Here is a 22,586-nt window from a genome sequence, read left to right on the forward strand (position 1 = left end):
AAACTATGAGAAGTAGGTTTGTGGTGGTCCTGGATTTTTGCGCCTCCTCAATAACTGACAGCCCAGTTAGGCTGTGCAGATCACCTGAGTTTAACTTCCACCACAGCAGGAGCCTCTTTCTTATCAGGTGAAGGCTCCTCCTCAAATTCGTCATAATGTGGATGAAGTTCTGTATTGTCCTTAACAACAGACACTACCTTCTTATGTCATTATGTTTCTTTTTCCACATGTCCCTCAGCTGTGGACCATGTGCCCCTGTTAACCCTCCACCAGCCCATTCTCTGTACACAGTGTTTGTACTCTGTCACCTTAAAGTACCATCAAACATAGTACAGTACAGTTCACAGAGCAGACGAATCATAATTTAGCACTGGATAACCATCTTTCCTCTGTTAGAATACTATCATACAAGGTTTGCTTGATGTTAGTTAGTTTAATTTAGATTTAGATGTAAGAATATCAACCACATGAGTACAATATCAACTGAAAAATAGTTTTACACATGGCCATCCAAGAAGATAAGACCTTAAGACTGCAGACTCCTTGCCGTTTCTTATCATATTGCTACAAACTAATGACAGGGTGAACTGTTCCCTGGTTGGTAGTCCAACCTTACTCTCAGCTACACATCATATTTATAAGTCATCCTTTCAGTCTAAAGCTGCAGAAATGATGTGCTTTTCATGGTGGGAACTGAGGATGGGACCACAGGAAGAGCTTTGCAGGTGTATATGGTGAACTGCTATTACAATCTCTTTGCAGTGACATAATGTGTACAACAATCACTGAAAATATGACAGCATTTTTTGTATGCATTGTTGTATTCTTAAACACAACACTGATTATCAGGCTACAGCATAACGGGGGAGAATCAATTAAAGATATAGAAAATTAAGCTCCAATTATGTTTTTCCATTTTGAACATTTGTTTGACCACATTGCGTTCTTTCTTTATGCAGAGACTACAATTATAAAAACTATTGCAGATCAAGGGACATTTGAAATATTTAAGTCGTCATTGCTGTCATGTATCACTGTGCAGGAAATACACACAGGCATTAAAACAGAGATTTAAACTGGTGTTTTTCCACACTGCAGCCTCAGTTACAGCTCCAGACCTCTAGGTGGCAGCATGACGTGTTTCTCAGGGCTGTGACGTCGCCGGTGTGATGCGGAAGTGGCTGTCATGTTGAAGATGAGCTGTGAGAGGTGGCTGTAAAGTGCTTGAAATTACTTCCAAACCAGAAAACTGACAGATTTACTCGAGCAGCCATGAAGACAGTGTTTGTAACTGTCGGCACAACGAGCTTCGATGAGCTCATTGAAAGAATCACGTCTTCAGAGACCGCTCAGGTGAGGAAACATGGTTTTAAAGTAAGCTAACACCAATTAACTTACATTTGTTGCGAGTTTCTTGTTGCATTATTAGTACTATACTGTAGCGATATGTCAGTGTGTGTATTTATATATATATATACAGTGTGTGTATATATATACTATATACTGCTACTATGAATAATGTAAGAATTCACATCACTTCAGTAAAAGTAGCAATACCACACTATAAAATACCCCATTACAAGTAAAAGTCCTGCATTTAAAATGTAGAGGAGTAAAAAGTACGCTATTTCCCTATTGTAGTGAAGTAGAAATATAGAGTAGCATAAAATGGATATACTCAACATTTTAAACTGTGATGCAGGTGTGATGTGATATTCAATGTGATTATGACATTGGTTTCTGCTCTAATGTGCCTTACCACCTAATAAATATATGAAAAAAATAAAATAAAATGGATATACTCAAGTAAAGTAAAAGTAGCTCAAATTTGTACTAAGTAAATGTACTTAGTTACTTTCTACCACTGTATAGACTACTGACAGTATTTTGAGAACCGAATGTAAGGCATTCTAGATAAATGTACAGTATATTAAGAGAATAATTGTCACAGATCGTTTGTTATAGCACACGTGTAAAAACATGAGTGTTATTAGTTACAACTCAGATTGATAAGTCAGAATGTTTGCTGTCGGGATGTCTTATTGCATCCATCAATACAAATAATGATTATATTTAATAATTGTTTTGTTAACAGCTTTGTTTGTATGACACTTTTTCAAATATGAAGTTAACGGCAAAGTGTTTCAGAGGATTGAAAGGTTATCATCCACCTTGAGATTGTCAGTTCAGGGCCATTGTAACTGCAAACTGACCCTGGACTGAATTGTGATGGGTGGTAAGTTACCACGCAACCATCTTAGTGGTCTGGTTGGAACATATCTAATGATCAATTTGCCAAAGTAAATAGGGGCAAGGTCACAGAGACTTTTGAAGACTAAAATTAGGATCTTACAGAGACACATATCCAACACAAAGGATTTAAGAACTGGGCTATTGTGGTCTCCCCTCCTGGTTCAGGTTGAGGTCCGAGCAGCAGTGTTTTGCACTCAGGGACAACAGACCAAACAGTAATCCAGCTGAGTGAAAACAGTCAAATGTGTGACTTTCTTTTCTTAATGTAAAGAGAGCAAACCCCTCTGTAAAAACATCCAGAATCTAGATGGGATGTTTTCTGAAATATTATGTTTAAGTATGGACTAACGTGCATAAATATTCAGAACAAAAGAACTACAATAAACACTTAAATATGTATTTTGGACATTTTCTCTCCACTGGTTTTAAAAGAAGACATGATATAGAAGAAAAATTGCCCAAAATCTCAAAATTGACCACTGCATGAAAAATCAATGTTTTCATCTGTGTCTCCTCTTAGATTCTGGAAGAAATCCGCAATTTTCCTAAAATATCAAATTTGTCAGCCTGAATTTGGGGGAAATTAGTATAAAATGATGAACATTTCTTTGCCTTGGGTTTGAATATGCATCAGTGTAAAATGTGTTCAGTGTAATGTGTTCAATGAACATTTGGAACAAGCTCATATAATGTGGCATAAGTTAATATTTTCTACCTTAAAGCTGCTTAAATATTATGACAATTGTGCATTAAGAGGTTATAGCATTAGAGTATGCAGATATTATACTTATGTGAAAGTGGGACCTGGCATTGTCTAAATATAGAGAGTTGGCACAGGTGACTCAGAGGTGTTATCTCTCTTTAGTGATGGAACTCGAATCTCAGAAAACTTTGCACCAACATAGCATTATTATCCAACAAGTGCTTCTTGATTAAAAAAGTGAATGAATTCAACTTGTGAATTTGTGAGCCTGTGAGCAGTTTTATAATAATTATAGTATTTTCGCCCCCCACAGGCTTTAAAGGCTCGTGGATACGAGCGTTTGGTTCTTCAGGTCGGAAGAGGATCTCTTCTCCCGGCTGCTGACAGCTGTCCACACATCAAACTGGAGGCTTATCGATTCAAAGCCTCTCTAGCAGAAGATATCAAGCAGGCAGACCTCGTCATCAGCCATGCAGGTGAGTAAAATATCAATAACCTTGAACACTGACTCCTCTTAGCACAATAGACTCTTACTCCTGTAAGATGTGGTGGCCACATCTTAATCTAACAATATTTTTGTTCTGTCACTGTCAATTGAGGCTACTCAATTCAAATCTAGTCAAACTGTCTATTTTATTGGCTTTTTAATAACATAATGCACATTAATGGTTATCATGGGAGTCGCTAAGGCAGGTAGTTGTCATGTTAACTGCCCAGAAGTCATAATGGCTATATAGAAGTCAAAGGAAAAGCAAATACTGGTATGTCAGCAGTGTGCAAACATTAAACAGAAAACTGATGATTAATACAGCAGAGCGTCAACAACAGACACAACATGAGGGTTGGGGTCAGGCATCAGAGGGCGGAGAGCGAACTAAAGACAGGATGCTGTTCAATCAAGTATGAGGAGAAGACTAAAATGTAGGTCTGGGCAGTTGATCAAATTTTATTTTCAATTACACAACTTTGCCTTCCAGCGATTATGAAAGCAAGATAATCGAGACAAAACCATTGTTGTGCCACGTTCTGTTCTGCAATGATGCTCTCATTTCGTCTTGTGTCATAAATCCAGCGCGCCATGTTCCTTCACAGTGCTGGATTTTCACCCTTCCCTAAAAGTCACTCTCAGCCAAGCTGTGGCGTGTTTAGTTCAAGCCAGCCACCACAGGGATTGTGATGCGCATCTATCTGTGTTATTACGGTACCGGCGCTTGGTGCAGCCAAAAGGACAAGTAAAAAAAAAAAAAAAAAGACATTATACTACACATCTATATACACACATCTATACTACACTTATATTGTATTTTCTTCTGTTTTGTGATTTTACAACAGCATACATAAAGAATGCTTTGACATAAACAGTCAAAAGTATCCTTATTATGAGTTAAACTACCTACAAACAAACACATAGAACATGATGATACTAACATGTTTTCTCCAGTCATGTCTGTGTCATGTGTCGTCCGCCTCCACGAATAGAAACACAGACTGAGTTTACTTCTGGTCATAGTGAGGGTCTTGTTTTTCTCCTCAGGGGCAGGAAGTTGTTTGGAGGCGCTCGGCGCAGGCAAGTCTCTGCTGGTCGTAGTCAATGACAAGCTGATGGACAACCACCAGCTGGAGCTGGCCGAACAGCTATGCATGGACTCCCACTCTTTGTACTGCACATGCAGGTATGTGCTTCTCACATGTGCAGTTCATACATGCGAGGCTATTTAACAAAGCGAAAGTAACGAGCTCTTTTTAAATCTTTCAGCACCCTGACAGAAACACTGAAGACCATGGATCTCTCTGTTCTTCAGCCTTTCTTGCCTGGACAGCCAAAGCATTTTGCCAACTTTCTAGACAAAGCTCTTGGTGTTTAGTGGAACTTTAATTTTAGAGGACTGCTCATTTTATGTCTCAGTGGAGTTTGAGGATGTTGCAGTAGAGTATGATACTTGGTTCTTACATTGTGATGCAGCACACAACTGAAGCCAATGTTGTCATGATACCAGAATTTTAACCATGGATACAACACTAGTGTAAAACAAAAAGATAGTCGATATGTCTGATGCCTCTGCAAAAAGGAAGAAGTCCTAGACACACAAAACAGGAAACCAGTCACTGAACACATGCCAACACACTTGTAATAATGTTAATAGTAGTTGTTGAGGACCAGTGAATTTTCTCCCCCATTGTTTCATCTGTGCAGCATTGGGTTGAAAATCTGACTGCAGATCTGTTTTTTTCTTAGGCTTGCATACTGTAGATACTATTGAATGTATAATAAAGGTAGATTGTATTGTATTGTATAGCGATCCTTTTGACAACCTAACTGACACTGATGAACATTGGAGCATTTTCTGTTTTTGTATGCAATAATAATATATGTCAAATTTCATATCCTTATGTGTGCTGGGAATTATTTGTATATTTATTTTAGGTTTTGTTTTTTAAAAGGTTTTAAACAAGGGAAGGAAGAAGATGACATTAGCAGTCAAACACAACACAGCAGTTCAGAGAGCTGAAGGCAGAGCTGCACTTTGAGTCCAGTTCAGCAAATACAAAGAACCACGCAGTCTTCAAACCACATATGGAAATCAGGATCCTTTCAAAAAGTCTCGACCTAGACGACCCACAGCCTGAGAGCCAGGTTCATCCTTATCACATCCTAACTACCGATTTCAGACAATACAATTTGATGACATCCATTTTGTGACGATGTGCCACTTTCTGTCTTTGTGGCATGATGGTAAAGTGGCAGCCATTGCTAAGAATGGCTCTTAAACAGTTGATCTTATCAGGAAATGTGCATGGTCATGTATTCATCTGTCCATTAGAAGACTTTGCAGACAGCATGCTCTTTAGCAGCTCTAACTCTTTTGTCTCTTTCTGTTTCTCTGAAATCGTGGTCCAATAGACGTTCTTTTAGGAGGAAGCCAGACTTACACAAAAATAAATAGAAGCTGTATTGTAAATTTCACTGAAGGTGTCTATTATTAAATTAAATCAGAATAATGTACTGTACACAGCTTTGTGAATATAAGTTCATATCACTTCCTACTCATTTCCACTTATTTAAAAGGAGACAGAAAGCTGGTTTGATGTAAATGCTGCTGTTTTACACAGACACTAAACAAATTTGCTTCATTGCAGAGAGGCAAGTTGTACCAGTTCTTGCCACAAGGGTGAGATAATGTTTAAAACGATGACCTTGCAATATCATTCGTCCCCCAGCACATACGTGCAGCACACTCCCAATTTCTTCTAGTCCAAACTGGCAAGAACAGATGCAGACATTTGGTGTCTTTTCTACTCTTAAGACATTTTTAAGAGTAAGTTTTTGATGTGGCTCCAGGCCACGTTCAGTGGAATCCCTCTGTATGTGCCATGACTAACCTTATTCAACCAGTTCTGCCTCGATCTGTCCCCGTATCTCTGCAGAGGCTGCCATCAACAGCCTGGGAACCTCATTTTAGAATAAAACTCTTTGTTTATTATTTTGAAGACAGATCGTTTGTCACGCATTCAGCTGGTGTGAGGTTATCTACACAAAATCCCTGCAAAACTGCAATAAAAAGACAAACTACAATTTAGGAGAAGTTTCGATGCTGGCGTAAGACTTTTGATTTATCATTGACAGTTGCAGTTTCTTCACCAGGAGAGGGTTTGTTAAACAGGAAGTGCTGGGTGACAGGCAGCACGTAGTCAAGTGTAGCAGTTGAGCCTGTGAACAGTGTTAAGAGTCAGAGCAGGAAACATTTAGTATTACTATTTAGTTATAACACTGTGGATGTTAATTTCCCAGTGTCTCTGATTTATAGATGGTATTTCAAGCAGCTTGAAAAAGAAACTAATCTGTTGTACAAGAGGAATAAACTAGAGGCCTGGCAGGTTTCCTTCTTAGGAAATTCCCTCCCCTTTGTGTCTGTTTCTGTGGAAAAGAATGATTCTCTGGTATAAGAAACTCATTAGGAGAATGGCCATCTTTGTTTGTTTTTCTTTTCATGATAGACTAACGTAGTAATGGCTGCTTCTGATCAGTGCGATAAATAAGGCGTAACATAGATTTAGTCTCTGATGCTGCCGGTACACCAGACAGCTGTTCTACCGCATCAGCTGAGCTCGGGAAGTGGTTACTTATAACATACAGCACACACACACAAAAAACAGAGCATGGGGTCAAGCCACAGAGCACATATTAAGAGAGGCAAGGCACTCACACAAAAAGCCTTTCTGAAATAACATCATGTTACAATGCTGCTTCTGAAACGTTCCAGCCAAAGTCATGGAGGACACACAATTACATTTTGAATTTCTGACACTCACAGCCAGATCATCACACAAGTATTAAGCCTGGTGCAAGACTCTGGATGTTTTTCAGTCAGTATCTCTGCTGAAAGTTGTAGAGCTGAAATTATTCACCAATTGACAGAAAATTAATGGGCAACTTTGATGAAGATCTCCTTTTTTCTTTGTGTCACGTGATACTCACACAGAGTATCTTTTGGCTTTGGACTGTCCAATGGATAAAAGACACCATTTGAAGATCTGACTTTTTGTAGACTATTAATTGATAATGAAAACAGTCGTTAGCTGAAGCCCTAGAATATTATTTCAAATCTAGGACAAGGCTTAATTGCTGACTGAGAAACCTCCTTATTGCAGATATTCTCGGCAAAGTCACAACCTTTTGCCAGTTTTCTTCGAATCAGTAAAGCTGTAGTTAACTGGTTTGGACTGGCTCTGCCTGCCACTCCAGTGTGGTTCACATGATGTTTGTGCAAACTGCACGTTAATCTAATAGAGATGGACACTCAGATCTACTGTCACTTGAATTCCCCACTGGAGCTTCTCAGTCAGCTTTGTTTTGAAGCTTATGCGGTTGCGTTAAAGCTCAGTGTATTTTAGCCAAGACAGTCTTTGCTTAATGTAGATTAAATGTTATACATGTATTTATCAGTCACCCACTGGGACCACACAAGGCCTCAGAGAGACGTTTGATCTGATTTTATGGTAAATGTGTCTGCCTTAAGTGCATATCTAACCACAAATCCAAAAGATATTCACTCACAAATACACTAATTAGTGTCAGATTGGCCAATGATTTAAATCTAATTTTAAAGACAGAAGCAACAGAGCAATTTGCATGTATTTTGTGCATTCTTGTGTCCAGATTTGTTCTCAGTTCCACTTTCATAAATCTGAAGTTTCCATATAGCAAAGCGAAACCTTGCCTCAAAGAAATACCTTTTCAAAAAGGAAATACAAGCTAATTTGTTAAGACCGAGCAGCCGTTAATATTAGAAGTATCATTTATTTGGTGACATTGTACCTATACACGTGAACTTGTAAGCAAGTAAGTAAGTCATGATTCCTGCACTCAGGCAGAAAACATCCTGATTTGAACCAATCCAGTTCCAAGATTTCTGATAAACCAGTGTCCCTTTCATCATGATGAGAGTGGACTGAATAAGTCTGTACAAGAAGTAACTACTGGGTCAAAGCAGAGGGTCAATCAAATAAGCCTGAATGCAGTGGTCATTTGAGGACATCTCATGGCAAGAGGGACTGCAAACAATGCTTGTTGTGTGTTTAGCTTACATGAATGCGACATGCTGTCTTTGCCTTTGGGTCTTTTAAATGACTTGATGTATGGCAGCAAGACTTAATTGAGATTTTTCTGTCTTTTCCCCTGTTAAGTTTAGCATGACTTGGATGCAAAAGACACGTTTTATCAGAGTCATTTCTGCACAAGCGAGTCAAGTTTTTCCCCACCGAACTGGGAAAAAATGTCTTTATGGACGTGGCTTTGTGTACACAGAGGCATTGTCATGTTGAAACAGGAAAGGGCCTTCCCCAACCTGCTGCCATGAAGATAGAAGCACACCATTGTCTCAAATATCGCTGTATGCTGTGGCATTAAATGAGAAGTCCTCTGATTTTTACACTTGATGGTCAGTTTGCTTCTCATGAGCAGCCCATGAAGGCAGTTGTATGATGTTTTTTGTGTGTTATCAAGTCTCAGGGGAAAAACGTCTCAGAACAGAAAACCTGAGTTAAAAGGATGGGACATGGGTCTTTACTAGGGCAGGGAGGCTGTAACAAAAAGATACTATCAAGTTGCATCATGGGAAGTGTAGGATCTAGTGTTTTTGGTCTAGAACCTCTGTTATATGAATTTTTCAATGAAGTTCACATACCACATGTACCATAAGGGCAATCGGGGCCCAGGGACCCCTGAGCATGAAAGATGGGAGGCAATTTTTTTTTTAAAACTTGCCCCATGGACTTCCATGCCCAGGGGCCCCTTGGGATACTAATCCAGCCTCGGAAGGACCCCTTTAAGATTCCCCTCACCAACACCCAGACAAAAAACAAAAACAAAGAAACTCAAAAGTATTTGGGTTCTTGTGCTGTTGACCATGTAGAGTAACTGTCTGCAGAAGAAGTCACATACATCTCTGAAACTACAAACCTGCCTCTGTCCCACCAAGCAGGATTACACACTGATCTGTATTACTTTACTTTGGAATACCTGGAAACTGTCTTTTTTTAGTCCAGGGTGTGACTGGTTGTCTGATGCTCCATCTTTCCAATCCAAGTGTACAGTATATTGTAACTAAAACAGCACAGCTAGCATAAAACAGGGCGTACACGCAGACATAATGCAGATTCCTAACAAATGTCCCGTCCCAGGATTCAAGAATTGGTAAGAAGTTGGTAGTCCGACCCTGTGTCTGCCTTGGCCTGTTCCTGCCTCTCTGTACTCCTGTTGGCAGATGTTCATTAGCATTTGGATATAACCCTGCCAGCCGGCTCCGCCTCCTGTGCTTTGATTGGGCACACTGTTACTGGAGCTGTCAGCTCGACTCTGGGAAGGTTTTCTCTCTGCTCTCTCTGTCCAGTGTTCAGCTACGGACCGACTGAGTGACTGCATCCGGCGGCAGGCTCTCTGCCTTTGTTCGCTAGCTTGGAAGGCACCAAGACAAGACAGAGCCGCATCCATGCAGTAGCAGCACTTTTTCTTTTTCTTAATTTTTTTTTTTGGAAAATGATCATCTGTACGAATAAAATGGAGTACCCCCTAAGAACCCAGCGCCAGCGAGTGCATAAACAGGTAGGTTCAAGCTGACAAAAAACGAAGATGTTGAAAATAGTTAGGCTAAGTTAGTATTAACTCAATTAAAGCTAGCGGCTAACTGGTTAGCCCGAGTAACGTTCATTCATTTGCCTAAGGAACTGTTTCAGACATGAAAAGCTTTTCTCCTAAGCAGCTCTTGTTCTGGCTTTTTTAGCTTTAAATGTCCTGTTTGTGCAGCTAACAGCCAACGTGTAAGATTGAGTTTACCGTTCGCAGCCTTTTTCAGTCCCTAAACTTTTTTTTTTTTTTTTATCAAAGTGTCATTCAGTAACGCAAGTTACTGTAAGTTAGCTAGCGAGCGAAAATAGCTGTACTAAACTTCTGACCTGACGCTAGCTAGCTAACGCGGCTAACGGTTTATCGAGCAGACATCGGAGTTAAATTACAACTGAAGAGGCAATAAAATGTGTTTTCGTGATTCAGTTCACGGTTATGAGCTGCCACCTTTACTCGCCACCAAGAAACATTTTGTCGTTTCCATCCCCAGTTGTTAAAATGTCACGTAAAGCTCGCAACCGTTCGTCTTTTTCTTAATAAAAGCTAACGTTAGTAAATTTACATTAGATGTGAACAGGTTCGACAAAATTCGGCTGTTGCTGTCAGTTGTGTGTCTGTGCCGTCACTGTGATGTTAAACCCACAAACAATGTAACGTTGGAGACGATTCTGCTTTTGTTGGCTCAACAGGGATGATTTAAGTACTTCCTTTCCGTTTTATATAATTATATGTAACTTTCACGCAGATGCTGTGCTGAAATGCTAGTGTTTTAATGCAATAGCGTTGCAGTGTGAGGAGAAAGCTGTAGGTGACGATGACATCATCCAAGGATTTTGGGAGAAAAGTGTCTGTCAGTCAGCGAGGTGGCTGTGAAGTAATGCGGTGCCGTTTAGTGGCCATAAATAAGATATAAGGACGGCTCGGAAGCACACAGCAGTCTAAATGCTTTTAATCTACGGGGACAGATGAGGGTTGTTCAGCTTTTCTTGCATGCGGTCCCTCTCGATGTTGGGCGACTTTTATTGTGCTGTTTTTTGCTGGCTGAACTGGACTGCCAATCAAAGTTGTTTTTCTCCTCTGTCGCTGTTTTTCATTTGGCAACAGAAGGGGGGCGCTGTCTCAAATGCAGTCCCTAAAAGCCATGTTTGCTGCAGATTATAGTCCAGAAATGGAGCAAAACAGGGAGGAATGTGAGCAGCAAGGGATTCAAAGCCCTCTACTCTGGTTTCTAGCTCACTTTGTGCTACTTTTCGCTGCCCTTTTCACTGTTTGCTGTTCATCTTCATTGTTATTCGGCTGGCATTTTTCTTTGCATGTCATTTGACTACATAATAGTTTATAACTGTGGGCAATCAGTATTTGTTTTGTATGCCAATGCTATTGCAAAGGATAATAACCCTGTGAGTTTACAGCTTCTTAAACCACTTGCATCCCAAAACTGTCTGTTAAATAAACAAATATTTGGCAGGCATTCACCTGACTTTGATATGATAATCCACCCCTTGTCTGTGAATGAGACAAGTAATGAAGTAGCCTTACATCAGTGTAAGTCTTTTGTTACTGCACCCCCCCCTTTGCTCTACCTGCCCACCGTGTTTTCTGACATGTCTGATCACTCATCTGCTGTAAGTGGGCTCAGCTTGCTGTCTTTTTTCCCATCCTGCAGCACAGTGTTTTGTTTGTCTTGGTAGTGTTGCTGTGCTGTCCTACCCAGCAGCTCCTTTCCCTCCCCTCTCCAAACATCTTTGGGCTGCAGCTGGTTTGTTTTTGCACTACTCCCTGAGTTCAGGTTGCAGAGCCAAAATCGTCCCTGGCTGCTTGTGTTTCCGGTAATGAGGCGAAGGGGGGCGGTCAAAGAGGTAATGACCCTAGGACACCGGCGTATGATAAGGACGGACCCCCTCCAGGCTCAATCGGAATGCAGATTGAATGTCCTCCTCCTCTATCTGCAGCAAACCCCCCCCCCCCCCCCCCCCGCAGCCCACCAACACCACACAAACGTACAGACATTACATGCGCACATGCACATCTCATCTCAGGCTGACACATTTACCCTTGGAAGACTGCTGGCATCATTTTTCCACTTCTTTGTGTGTAATCTCAGTCCTGCCCGCACCTTCATATCCCTGGCTGTACAGTGCTGCTGTTTTGTTTGTCAGCCTGCTATCAAAGCCTGTCTTTGTCTCCATTTACCTTTCCTCCCCTAAGTGACGTCACCCCTGTTTTTCATTTCATCCCTGCCTCTTGCTCGAGTCTGATCAATAAACAAATGACCTCTCCTGTGGTTTTTTCCCTTTCTTTTTGAATGTCAAATTATCTGCACCTGTGAATTTTTGACCACAACAGGCCCTCTGTGAGTTGTTTTTCTCTGTCTTTTGCTGCCAGGCCACAAGTTTGAATTCATCTCGTGATTTGAATACAGCAGTGCTCTAATATCAACATCGCTGTATCGCTTTTGTTACCCTCCAGCTTGTTTTTGACTAGGAAGAAATGGCTTTGTTTCAAAATCATTTGCTGCTGGGCGTACTGTAAGCAGAATTAATAGGTTTGTTTGCACAAAGCCTTTATGTGCTTGTGCTCTATCAGACTGTTTTCCTCCATGTGAAACCAAAATATGCTTTGTAATACCACCATACACAGTCACCTAAATGATGATTTGTTCCTTTTTGCTTCATATATCCGCCCACACACGCTTGTTACCAGATTTTTTTTTTCTTTTCATGCGGGTGTTTTTTTCATGTGGGTGGACAACAAGGAGGGTATCGCCTTATCAAAAGTACTGCTGTGTGCAGCTTTTGCAGCTTGTTTTTAGGAAACAATGATGAAACAGTGTGGATGGGTGTCTGGACACAGCTTTGACAAAAGATGTCTGTCTAAAACCTCCTCCCCTGGAGTATATTAATCACAATTATTGATACATTGTGATGAAAATGTTTCTTTAAATAATGCGGAATGGATCACTTATTTGAAAAAGCATTGAAATATAAATTGTTTGACTCTGTTTGAATCTGACAACCAGGAAAAACAAAAGAGATGTAATTTAAAGATGGAGTGTAGATGCTGAGTTCATTTTAGGAGTTTCAAAATCTTCGTTGGTTGTTTTTTTTTTTTTTTTTTTCAAATTTGCAAGTAAACTTACTGTAGAGTGTCTTGAATTGTAGATTTGGCAGCGTTTTAATTTTGCTTCTGTGTTACGCCGTCAGCTAACTCAGTTAAAACTGTAGGATGTGTCATTTCCTGCTGTGCGACTGCTCATATCAACTGTAGTTCCTGTTTCAGTTTGACTTTTTCTGTTGTATTTGTCCAGACATGTTTATGAGACTTCACAAAACACCAGTTTCCTTTTTCATTGTGTGTTGTCAGTGATGGCAAATCCCTGACTCGTCGGTCTATATAAGAGTACATGGTGAGTCTCATTCTACGGTTCTTGTCACAACTGTAAATTTCACAGTGGTCGAAGACTAAATTGTGACCAGTCAGTTGGTCACTAGTTTGTAGGGATTTGATGTGTGTGTCTTTTCATATCTGCTGGTTGTACATGTGTTTTGGTAAGAGTGCAGTGGGTTTATCACCTAGCTGTGCAGCCCTGTAATGTCCAGTGTGGGCAGTAGAGTCATAGACAGTGCCTTGTGTGGGCGCAGGGTTCCCTGAACGAAACGCAAGCTTGTCATTTCATCTTTAACTGGTCCAACAACAACAACAACAGTAACCCTTGCTGAATTAATGCTCATGCAGAAATTTTGTTTCTCTTACCTTACACAACAAGGAGGCACAGCACAGCCCTACTAGAGCAAGTAGAAGTCTGTGCCTTGCTCAGGGACACTTCAGCAAGGTTCTCTGTGTCACCTGGTTGTGCATGATGTCCAACTTTGACAAGGATTTGTCATGATATCTTAGTAGTCTGGCTTTTAAGCAACTGCAATATTTCTTAAGTCTGAAGTCTGAAATGTTTTCCACCCATATTTGGGGAGTCTGGAACAGCTCTGAAGTCTGAAAGCCAAGTAAATTTATTGTTCTGGAATCATATTGTGTGCTGTGCAGTGACTCTGAAACAGTTTGATTCTATAAAGTACAAAAAAGCATGTCAGCACTGTAGCCAGACTGATGCATTCGCTGGCTGATATTATTGGCCAATATGCCGACTGATAAGAAATAAATTACTGCACCACTATGCCAAAGATTTGTTTAAGAGCAGTTTTTAAACAGTATCACATGGATCATTCCTGATCAGATGGAAGTATAATCTGTTAATGTTGCAATCCTAGCTCATTCCACAGTGGCAGAGTGAAAAAAAACTAAACTGCTCCCTACATGATAAGTGCATGACAAGTTATACTCAAAGCATGTTGTATGGTGTAGGCCTCTGAAATGCCCATTCCTTTCATTGGCCAAGCCAGTTAGTGCTTGATGGAGCAGTAACCTAGATTCTGCAGCTCAGCATACTAATCAGTGGCTCTTGTGTTTGCAGAGAGATACTTGTTTGAATGTGCTCTTGTCAATAGGTCTTTGATTGGCAGGCACCTGTGTGCTCTACGAACCCTCCAGCCCATATCCCATGTACGGTGACAGATGAGATTGCCTCTGTGTCCGAGTTTCATTTAGAGGCACTTTTCCTTGTTCACTTGCTGCTTTTTTATCCTCCTGTTCCTTTTAGATCTTTTCTCTTTGGCCTTGTATAAATATATATATGACATTAGAAAAATATAGACATCAGATTGAGAGCGATTTCTTTAATGTGTAGTATGTTAACACGTCTTCCAAGATGTGAGAGTGGACCATATATAGGTCATGAGGTGGAGCCTCTTGCAGGATCAGGAGGAAACCCTCATCCACTGCAGGGAGGAGTGAAATACCACATGGAGCTACCAGGCAGATAAACATGGTACTGAATGCCAAAGAGCTGTGCAGAAATCAAATTAAGTAACAATGCCCGCTAGTCGCCATTCACTCCCACTATCTGTGACATAAGTTGAGGTGTCTGTGATTTGACAGGGCAGTAATAATCCTAGACAGCAGGTTGTGCTGTTAAAAGGAGAAGGCTCAGACTGCAGCGAGCCATTTGGCTTTGATCAGCGCTGTGAACTCAGGTTTCACATACAGGGGAACTGAGTCCTTGCTCAGAGGCCGAGCTCCCCGACACCTTTTCCTAGAGGCCATTGTATGTTGGCAAGAGAGGTAATAAATTGCTGTGCCTACGAGGGCAGGCCAGCTCCCCTCTCCACATGGGTCTGTTTCTCTTGGCCTCTGGCTCCTCAGCTCAGTCGCTCCTGTGTTTGTGTGTTTGGTCTCATCCACTTCTTTGCTGCTGTGGAGCTTCCCTCTTCGAGGCCTCCTAAGCCCGACTTTCACATTAGTTCCTTCATCTGTGTTTCCTCCCAGCATGTAAATCCCCTTTTGAAAGGACAACTTTGGGTGTTTTTTTTCCTGGTTTCAGCTATTCGTTGTTTTGGTTCACTGCATCTACTTTCAATTTGCAGAAGTGGATACCTGTAAATATACTGTGCTTCATTTACATTTAATAAAATGTAGTGATGGAGCATCAAATCCTGCTGCAGCCAACATGAGTTGTTGTCTGTGTGCCTGTTGAGCTCCCAGCTGAGCACCGTTGTTTCCTTGTTTTATTTGCAGAAAGAATAATGTAAGAAATGCACTCACTAACCAGTGGCGCCGGTATCACAGCTTCGTGGGTGCTGTTCTTCCAAGACTGCCTCTCTTCAGTTGATTTAAGATGTGGAACATGACTCCAGTCCACAGTCTGAGCCATCACATGGTGTGGACACTGAAGACCAACCTCATCTTGAGCCAACCTGCTTTGGCTGTGAAATGAGTTCCAATAATTCCCCCGAAGGACAGTATGTGTTACTGGTGTCAATGAAGACATTTATCACTGTCACTATGGGCACTTTAAGAAGTCGATGGCTGCTGGTGCTGCAATCAGTGTTTCTTTTCTTTATTGATTAACCTGCTGATTACTTCCTCAAATAACTGGCTCATTTCTGCGCCTCTTAAATGTCACAAAAATGCCACAGCCCTTGGTGTGACATCTTCAAACTACTTTCTTTTTTAAACCTAACAATACAAAATCCAAATAAGGACTAATTTACAGGGATATAGTATAGAGAAAAATAGAAAATCCTCATATCTGTGCAGCTTGACAAATTGATTAATTGATGTTTCAGCTCCAATGGACACTGTCTAAGCATCATGCACATGAACCCAATGAAAAGCCGTCCTGGGCTTTTACCGCAATAACAAACAGCTCGATGTTTTTGCTTCTCGCCACAGAGACCAACCTCCTCCCTGTTCTCTGTCCTGGTTTCTGTAGGTGATGGTGAACGGTGAGAAGGAGCGAGTGTCGCTGCTGTTCATGAAGGCTCTGGTCAGCACGGGGAGCGTGGATGCCGTGTCCCAGCAGATGGCCTCTCACCCTCAGTACTTGGAGAGCTTCCTGCGCACGCAGCACTACATCCTGCACATGGACGGCCCCCTGCCACTACCATACCGCCATTACATCGCCATCATGGTCAGTGACCACGCTGGTCTTGTTTATGCATACCCAGGATCTCACCTGTTGTCATCCTGCATATGTCGCTAAACACATAGTAGTCTGGGGAGCTGTTTTGTTTTGGTTTTTTTTTACTCATCATAATAGTTTTATTCAAAATTGAAGAATAACAAGCTCTTATGTCTGAGTCAGTCATTTCCCCCGAATCTGTTCAGCTCAGCTACATCTTCCTCTGACTTTCAGGCTGCTGCGCGACATCACTGCAACTACCTGGTGTACCTGCACTCAGCCCAGTTTCTAAGGGTGGGTGGAGACCCTCTGTGGTTGCAGGGTTTGGAGGCGGCGCCCCCTCGCCTTCGCCTCCTTGACCACATCAACAAGGTGCTGGCCCACCAACCCTGGCTCACTGCCTGCTCACACATCCAGGTACAGCCAAGCAAAACACAGACGGACCGCACACTACGAAATGTACATAAACACAGTATTAAATGGTTACCTCTTATCACTTAGAGAAAAACAGAATTATTTATGTCTTTAGAGCATTCAGGATGCAGATAAACAAAATTGAAGAAAAGCCTTAAAATGACACATGTTCATTGACCAGTCTGACCCTGAGCTCTTGTCTGTTTTCCCTCCAGACACTGCTGAAGTCGGGCGAGCAGTGCTGGTCACTGGCTGAGCTGGTTCAGGCTGTGGTGATCCTGGCCCACTGCCACTCCCTCTGCAGCTTTGTGTTTGGATGCGACACAGACTCAGATGTTGTCCCGCTCTCCAAATCTCCTAACGGGACCCCACCGACCTTCTGCCCCTTTGATGCTGCCAACGGCAACACCAATGTGCCTCAGTCGCCTGCCACTCCCTCCGAACACATAACACGACGACGGGTAACAGTCAGAATTATATTTTGTTAAAATCAAAGTCAATCAGTTACCGAGTGAAAGGCAGGAAAAATATTGCTCTCGCCTTGCTTTTTAAACTTCTGTAATGCTAAGAAACTTTCACAGTGCATTTGTTTTGGTTTTTAGATGCTATTTTTTATACAATATGCATGTAATAGATTTAGCTATAAGCTATAACTATTTTTTTTCTTTGCTTCATTTGAGATAAACTGGTGAGACATACATGAATAGCTTTTATTATTACAAAGGTTATGCAACTTCATTTCATGATCGCTTTTTGTAGAATTATTTTTAAAATGAATCGACTGTTCTTTTAGTCTATTAAAAGAAAATAGTGAAAAATAATCCAAGACAGAGAAAAGCAGCAAATTGTCACAAGAACCAGAGAATGTGATTGATCGATTTAGGGAAAATGGTTGTTAATTTTCTGTCCATTGTTATCAGTTAATCAGCAAATCATTTCAGTAGGATTCTACAGTATTTTAGTTCTTTCGCATTTCAGCAAGATTTTAGCATTTTTAATAATGTTTGATTGAGAATAACATCTATGTAGGTACAGTGTACACCATCTGTTACATAAAAGATAAAAATAAACCTGAATTCGTAGTGTGAAATTGATAGTTCAGTCCGTTTGAGCATGTGATTCTCCACATTAAATGCTAATTAATGTTGCATCGCTTTGGTTGAAAGGAGTTCCTGGTGTAAATATGTCGGAGATGCCTTCATTTTCTGATGCTAAATGTATGATCAGATTATTTCTCGTCACAGCAGCGGTGCGTTGTGTCTGTTCTTGTGAGATACTTCATCTGTGCTCTTCCTGGCATTTCTGTTGACAGTCTCTTGACTCCAGCTGTGACATAGTGTGTCTAAAGGAGAGGATTCAGAAGTCCCAGGAGGAGCGTGAGAAGAGAGAGGAGCGTCTCCTACAGACCCAAACACTCCAGCAGACAGGTAACCTACTTGGCAGATGATACGCACAGACAAGCTGAGACTTTCTCACTCACTTCTGATGGTTATCTCGAGCGTTAAATTTAGGTCACATGGTTTGAAACTTATCGCTCATCAGCCACCCTTATTGACGCACGCTCTGTGCCTCCCGTCCATCTCCTTTGCTTTCATCGTGTCTTTTTTTAGATATGGAAGAAGAGGAGGAGATGATTTGCCTTGCAGACCCGATGCGGTTCATCACAGACCCTGACTTTTGCTATCAGGAGTTTGCTCGTAGGGAGGAGGACCACTTTCAAGTATTTAGAGTTCAGGTGAGGACGTTATGTACCAGTAGGTGGGTTTTGCTGTCGGTATACTTGTATGTGTGTTACGGCCAGAGGAAGTACTTGTTTATCATTGGCTGGCATCAACAGTAAACTGACATGTAGGATTTAGGCCTTTATTTAACACTTTTTTGAAACAAGGTTCCTTCCCTTATATATTCTCTTTTTTTTTTTTTTTTTTAAGAAATGAAAAGTTATTTTATTTGGATTTTACATGAACTTCTTTCATGTTACACAACCGAGATGCCATGCTACATTCTGGTCGATACTTTAGAGTCAATTACGTGATGCTGTACATTTCTGCTGCACAAAATTGTGTTTTTTTCCCCCAGACTTTTGCTTCTAAAAACTATTCAAATAAAACACGTATAAGACATTTGTCTAGGATCCCTCTTTGGTAGGTGATTTAGTGACAATGAACATCAAAACCTTCCAATGCTGATTTTGAAGATGTGTTGTGTTTGCTCTGCAGGACTATTCATGGGAGGACCACGGTTTCTCCTTAGTCAACAGGTTGTATTCGGACATCGGGCACCTCCTGGACGACCGGTTCAGGAGCGTGGCCACCCTCCCCTCGTTGCACAGCCCTGACCTGAAGAGGGCGATCTGGAATTACATCCATTGTGTGTTAGGAATAAGGTGAGCGACCCTCCTTTTTCACCCATACAAAAACCCCCCACTTCTCTTTGTGTTCAGTAGATAAATACATACATTTGTGGTCACAGGTATGACGATTATGATTACGGAGAAGTGAACCAGTTGCTGGAGCGGGATTTGAAGCTGTACATCAAGACTGTCTCCTGTTTTCCGGACGCCACCAAAACCCCAGTGTGTCCGCTGAGTTGGGCCCCACTTAAAACCTCAGAACGGGTGAGAAGACCTTCACTGTTATCTTCTCCACTGGTTAAACCTCAACCCCTCTTTTTGCACTCTGTTTGAATCATTTTTCTTTCCCTCAGATACACGTGAATTTACTAATCATGGAGGCCCGGCTGCAGGCTGAGCTGCTATATGCTCTGAGAGCCATCACTCAGTACATGATTGCCTAAGTGCTCGGAGAGGCACAAAGCTAAAACTTTCCGCTGGTACAGAGAGACCCAGAGACGTGAGGATAAAGAAATCTCAACAGCAGACGGTGAAGTGGGACAAGAGCAGCACTTTTAATGGACACAGAGCTCCATCGTTTCGTAGCTGTGCCTCATGATTGTGCTTTTCTTTTTCTCAGATTTAATGTATTTATACCATAGTGTGCCACAACCCCCCGTGCCCCCTGCCCCTTCTGCAGATTCTCCTGTTGTGAAGTCCTCTTATCAAACATCTCGGCTCTCAAAGTTTATGTGCAATTATTACTAGAGTTGTTTTAATTTTTACCTGTTGTTTTGTGTTCCAGCTCAGTCTGTGAGAAACTGCTTGGTGGTAGCAGTGTGTTAGAGTGGCCAAAAGTCTCCCTTTTTAGTTTGATCTCCTTTTGTATTAACTATGCTTTACCCCCTCGAAAAAAAGAATCTTTTTGAACAAGTTGAATAAATGTTGATGGGAGACCAGGGCCTTTGTTTTTTTGGGACAATCTTTGTCAGTGTTGGAGGAGGACATTAAGTGGACGGTGAAGGATGACTGTCATTCTGTCCCTAACGTTTCGTATTAATGCTGGTCAAGAACAAACAACAGTGACACTGCTGGAAGTTATCACATCACTATAGTTTCTTTTAATAAGCACTTTTTTAAACTTTATATATTTATAATGCAAGGTAGCTCATTAGTAGACATTGAGACGCACAGTGTGTGGGTCTGAAGCCTTTCCTCTCCACTGTACGACGTGTAATGAAGACTTTTAGACGTCTTCAGATTTTCAGACTTTGCTTTTGTTCCCAACCCCAGATTTCTGGGTGAAGTAACTTGATCCGAGATATTTCAGTGAATCGTTGGAAGGATTTTGAAGGTAGCCGTGTTTGCAAAACACAGTTTAAACCTGATGATAAGAAAATTTGCAACTAAAGAGGTCAGTGAGCTGTTTCCTATGGTGAAGATTAAGCTGAGCCATTCGCTAAATGATTGTTTTGTTTGGACTGATGGGCGTCAGAAATGATCAAATCGGAGACCGAATTTCAGGCCAAAGCTCAACCTGTCACAACAGTGATGAATTAGATAGATGGAAAATGCCCAGAAGTAGATCTGCACTGGTCATGAGTTTAGGTTGAGCTGTTTTGCTCAAAGCTTTGTGTTAAAGCTTTTTTTTTTTTTTTTTTGTGAACTGTATCAAAGCTGATTATCAAGTCAAAATCCATGGTACAATTTGTAAAGCAGAACAATGTGCAAACTAGTTGTTGAAACTCTTGTATCTTTTCTGTCTTTTTTTTTTTTTTTTTTTACAGTTTTTGTAAACTCTAGAGCAGTCGTGCCCAAACTTTTTCCCTATGAAGGGCCAAAACTGAAGCTTAATGGTGGGCCACAGGCTGCTCTCGAGTACTTTCTTTTGTGTGTTGTTTCTGGGTGTGACGGTAGGACCTGCTTTTTGTGCTGCAGCTTGGATAGATGTAGAGGTGTGACAGACTGTTTAGAGTTAGACTGTAGTAACGGCGGGATGTAGAAAAGAAACAGAAGTGCATATCGACAAAAGCAAAAGCGCTGTTAACACAGGTGCCTTCAGGCTAAAACTGGAGTGCTGCTGAAGTGGAAGGATGTGACTACTGGAGGCTGAATGTGGGCTTTGGTTGCAGCTGGGAAACACCCCCAACTGACAACGTAAAAACTGTGGCTTTTCCCGCATGAATGGGAACAGTTATTTCTTGGTGTTGGTCAGCACCATCTCTGACAAATATTACGGCTGTGAATGCCGTGTTTTCTATCAGGCACCTTCTACAAGCCCCAGCAACTCAGCAAGAGCCTTTGACACAGATGGATGTTAAAAAAAATGTTCAACTTGAGCAGATTAAAAAAAAAACGACAATTATTTAAAAAAAACCAAAAACTACCTAAAAAAAGAGAACAAGTGAAAAGACAAAAAATGTTTTTTTGAAAATGTGAAGAAATGTTTTCTATAAAGATGCTCTATGAAAATAACTGCTGTCTACTGTTTTACCTTCCATACCAGTGTTTTTGTAAGCTTTGTCCAAGTTTATGTTATGTTATGACATTTTCTTTTTTATCAATCTCTCAGTTTTTAGACTTCCTCTGTACCTAAAAGTGTGCTTGTGGATTTGAACGAATTACCTAATCCATCACAGAGCATCACTTCACCTTCACATGTAATTTCAATGAAAGTGATGGTGGACAAGGTCCACAGTCGTCATTCTGTGTAGTCCTAAATTTAACCAGATCGAACCTGAGACTGAGCAGTGTGACTTGGGGTACCTTTCAAAGTTAGTCCTTTTAGTTCTTATCTAATTCCCATAGACAGCTTTTCATTGCTAAGCTGCAGTGGACAGATAAAGAAAAACAATATATTGCTCCAAAAGCACTACTTCTGGAAGGCAGCCATTCTCTTCGACTGTCAAACTGTTGAAGCCTTACTGTAGGTTTGGTAGAACTTCGAAGTAGAAGGACTGAAGCTTTCATGCCCTGTCACTTACACTGAAATCACATTAGGAAGTGACCTCCTCATGACCAGTATGGAGAGAAGCAATGATTACAGTGACCAAAAAGCCTTTCAATGTAGACATGGGAGTATTATTTTAAGACAGACTTAAAAATAGTGAGGCTATCCTTTAAAACCTAAATAATGTGATTGGCAGCATCACAAAGCCAACACTATTTGATTTGAGAAAAAACCCTTTAATATTATTTTATTATTAAGTATATTGTACATTTATAATCAGCTACTTTACTGTATATT

The 22,586-nt window shown here is 41.0% G+C and overlaps 2 protein-coding genes across 3 annotated transcripts; both read left to right on the plus strand.

Moving 5' to 3' along the window:
• The first annotated feature begins 1,183 nt into the window (after nucleotides 1-1,183).
• On the plus strand, nucleotides 1,184-5,379 carry zgc:92907 (uncharacterized protein LOC436733 homolog). Its single transcript, XM_041944374.1, has 4 exons — nucleotides 1,184-1,353; nucleotides 3,270-3,432; nucleotides 4,491-4,629; nucleotides 4,713-5,379. Exons 1-4 carry the CDS (start codon nucleotides 1,273-1,275, stop codon nucleotides 4,819-4,821), a joined length of 492 nt encoding a protein of 163 aa, XP_041800308.1. The 5' UTR covers nucleotides 1,184-1,272; the 3' UTR covers nucleotides 4,822-5,379.
• Nucleotides 5,380-9,868: 4,489 nt separating this feature from the next.
• On the plus strand, nucleotides 9,869-20,984 carry sesn4 (sestrin 4). 2 transcript variants are annotated; one of them, XM_041944037.1, is made up of 9 exons: nucleotides 9,869-10,058; nucleotides 16,405-16,602; nucleotides 16,828-17,010; nucleotides 17,223-17,468; nucleotides 18,320-18,434; nucleotides 18,618-18,742; nucleotides 19,227-19,393; nucleotides 19,480-19,624; nucleotides 19,714-20,984. In XM_041944037.1, exons 1-9 carry the CDS (start codon nucleotides 9,993-9,995, stop codon nucleotides 19,801-19,803), a joined length of 1,335 nt encoding a protein of 444 aa, XP_041799971.1. In that variant the 5' UTR covers nucleotides 9,869-9,992; the 3' UTR covers nucleotides 19,804-20,984. The 2 variants fall into 2 exon arrangements, with proteins under 2 accessions (XP_041799971.1, XP_041799972.1); XM_041944038.1 differs by lacking the exon at nucleotides 9,869-10,058 and adding an exon at nucleotides 13,396-13,485.
• Nucleotides 20,985-22,586: the final 1,602 nt, after the last annotated feature.

This window comes from Chelmon rostratus, chromosome 9 (assembly GCF_017976325.1).
Source record: "Chelmon rostratus isolate fCheRos1 chromosome 9, fCheRos1.pri, whole genome shotgun sequence".
In the NCBI taxonomy this organism is placed as follows: Eukaryota; Metazoa; Chordata; class Actinopteri; order Chaetodontiformes; family Chaetodontidae; genus Chelmon; species Chelmon rostratus.

Excerpts from the sequence above, each read along its gene's own strand:
- zgc:92907 (XM_041944374.1), top strand. The coding sequence starts at position 1,273 with ATGAAGACAGTGTTTGTAACTGTCGGCACAACGAGCTTCGATGAGCTC. Across the intron at positions 3,433-4,490 it reads CCTCGTCATCAGCCATGCAG|GGGCAGGAAGTTGTTTGGAG; the intron begins GTGAGTAAAATA and ends TTTTCTCCTCAG. Across the intron at positions 4,630-4,712 it reads TCTTTGTACTGCACATGCAG|CACCCTGACAGAAACACTGA; the intron begins GTATGTGCTTCT and ends TAAATCTTTCAG.
- sesn4 (XM_041944037.1), top strand. The coding sequence starts at position 9,993 with ATGATCATCTGTACGAATAAAATGGAGTACCCCCTAAGAACCCAGCGC. Across the intron at positions 10,059-16,404 it reads GCCAGCGAGTGCATAAACAG|GTGATGGTGAACGGTGAGAA; the intron begins GTAGGTTCAAGC and ends TGGTTTCTGTAG. Across the intron at positions 18,743-19,226 it reads TTCAAGTATTTAGAGTTCAG|GACTATTCATGGGAGGACCA; the intron begins GTGAGGACGTTA and ends TTTGCTCTGCAG.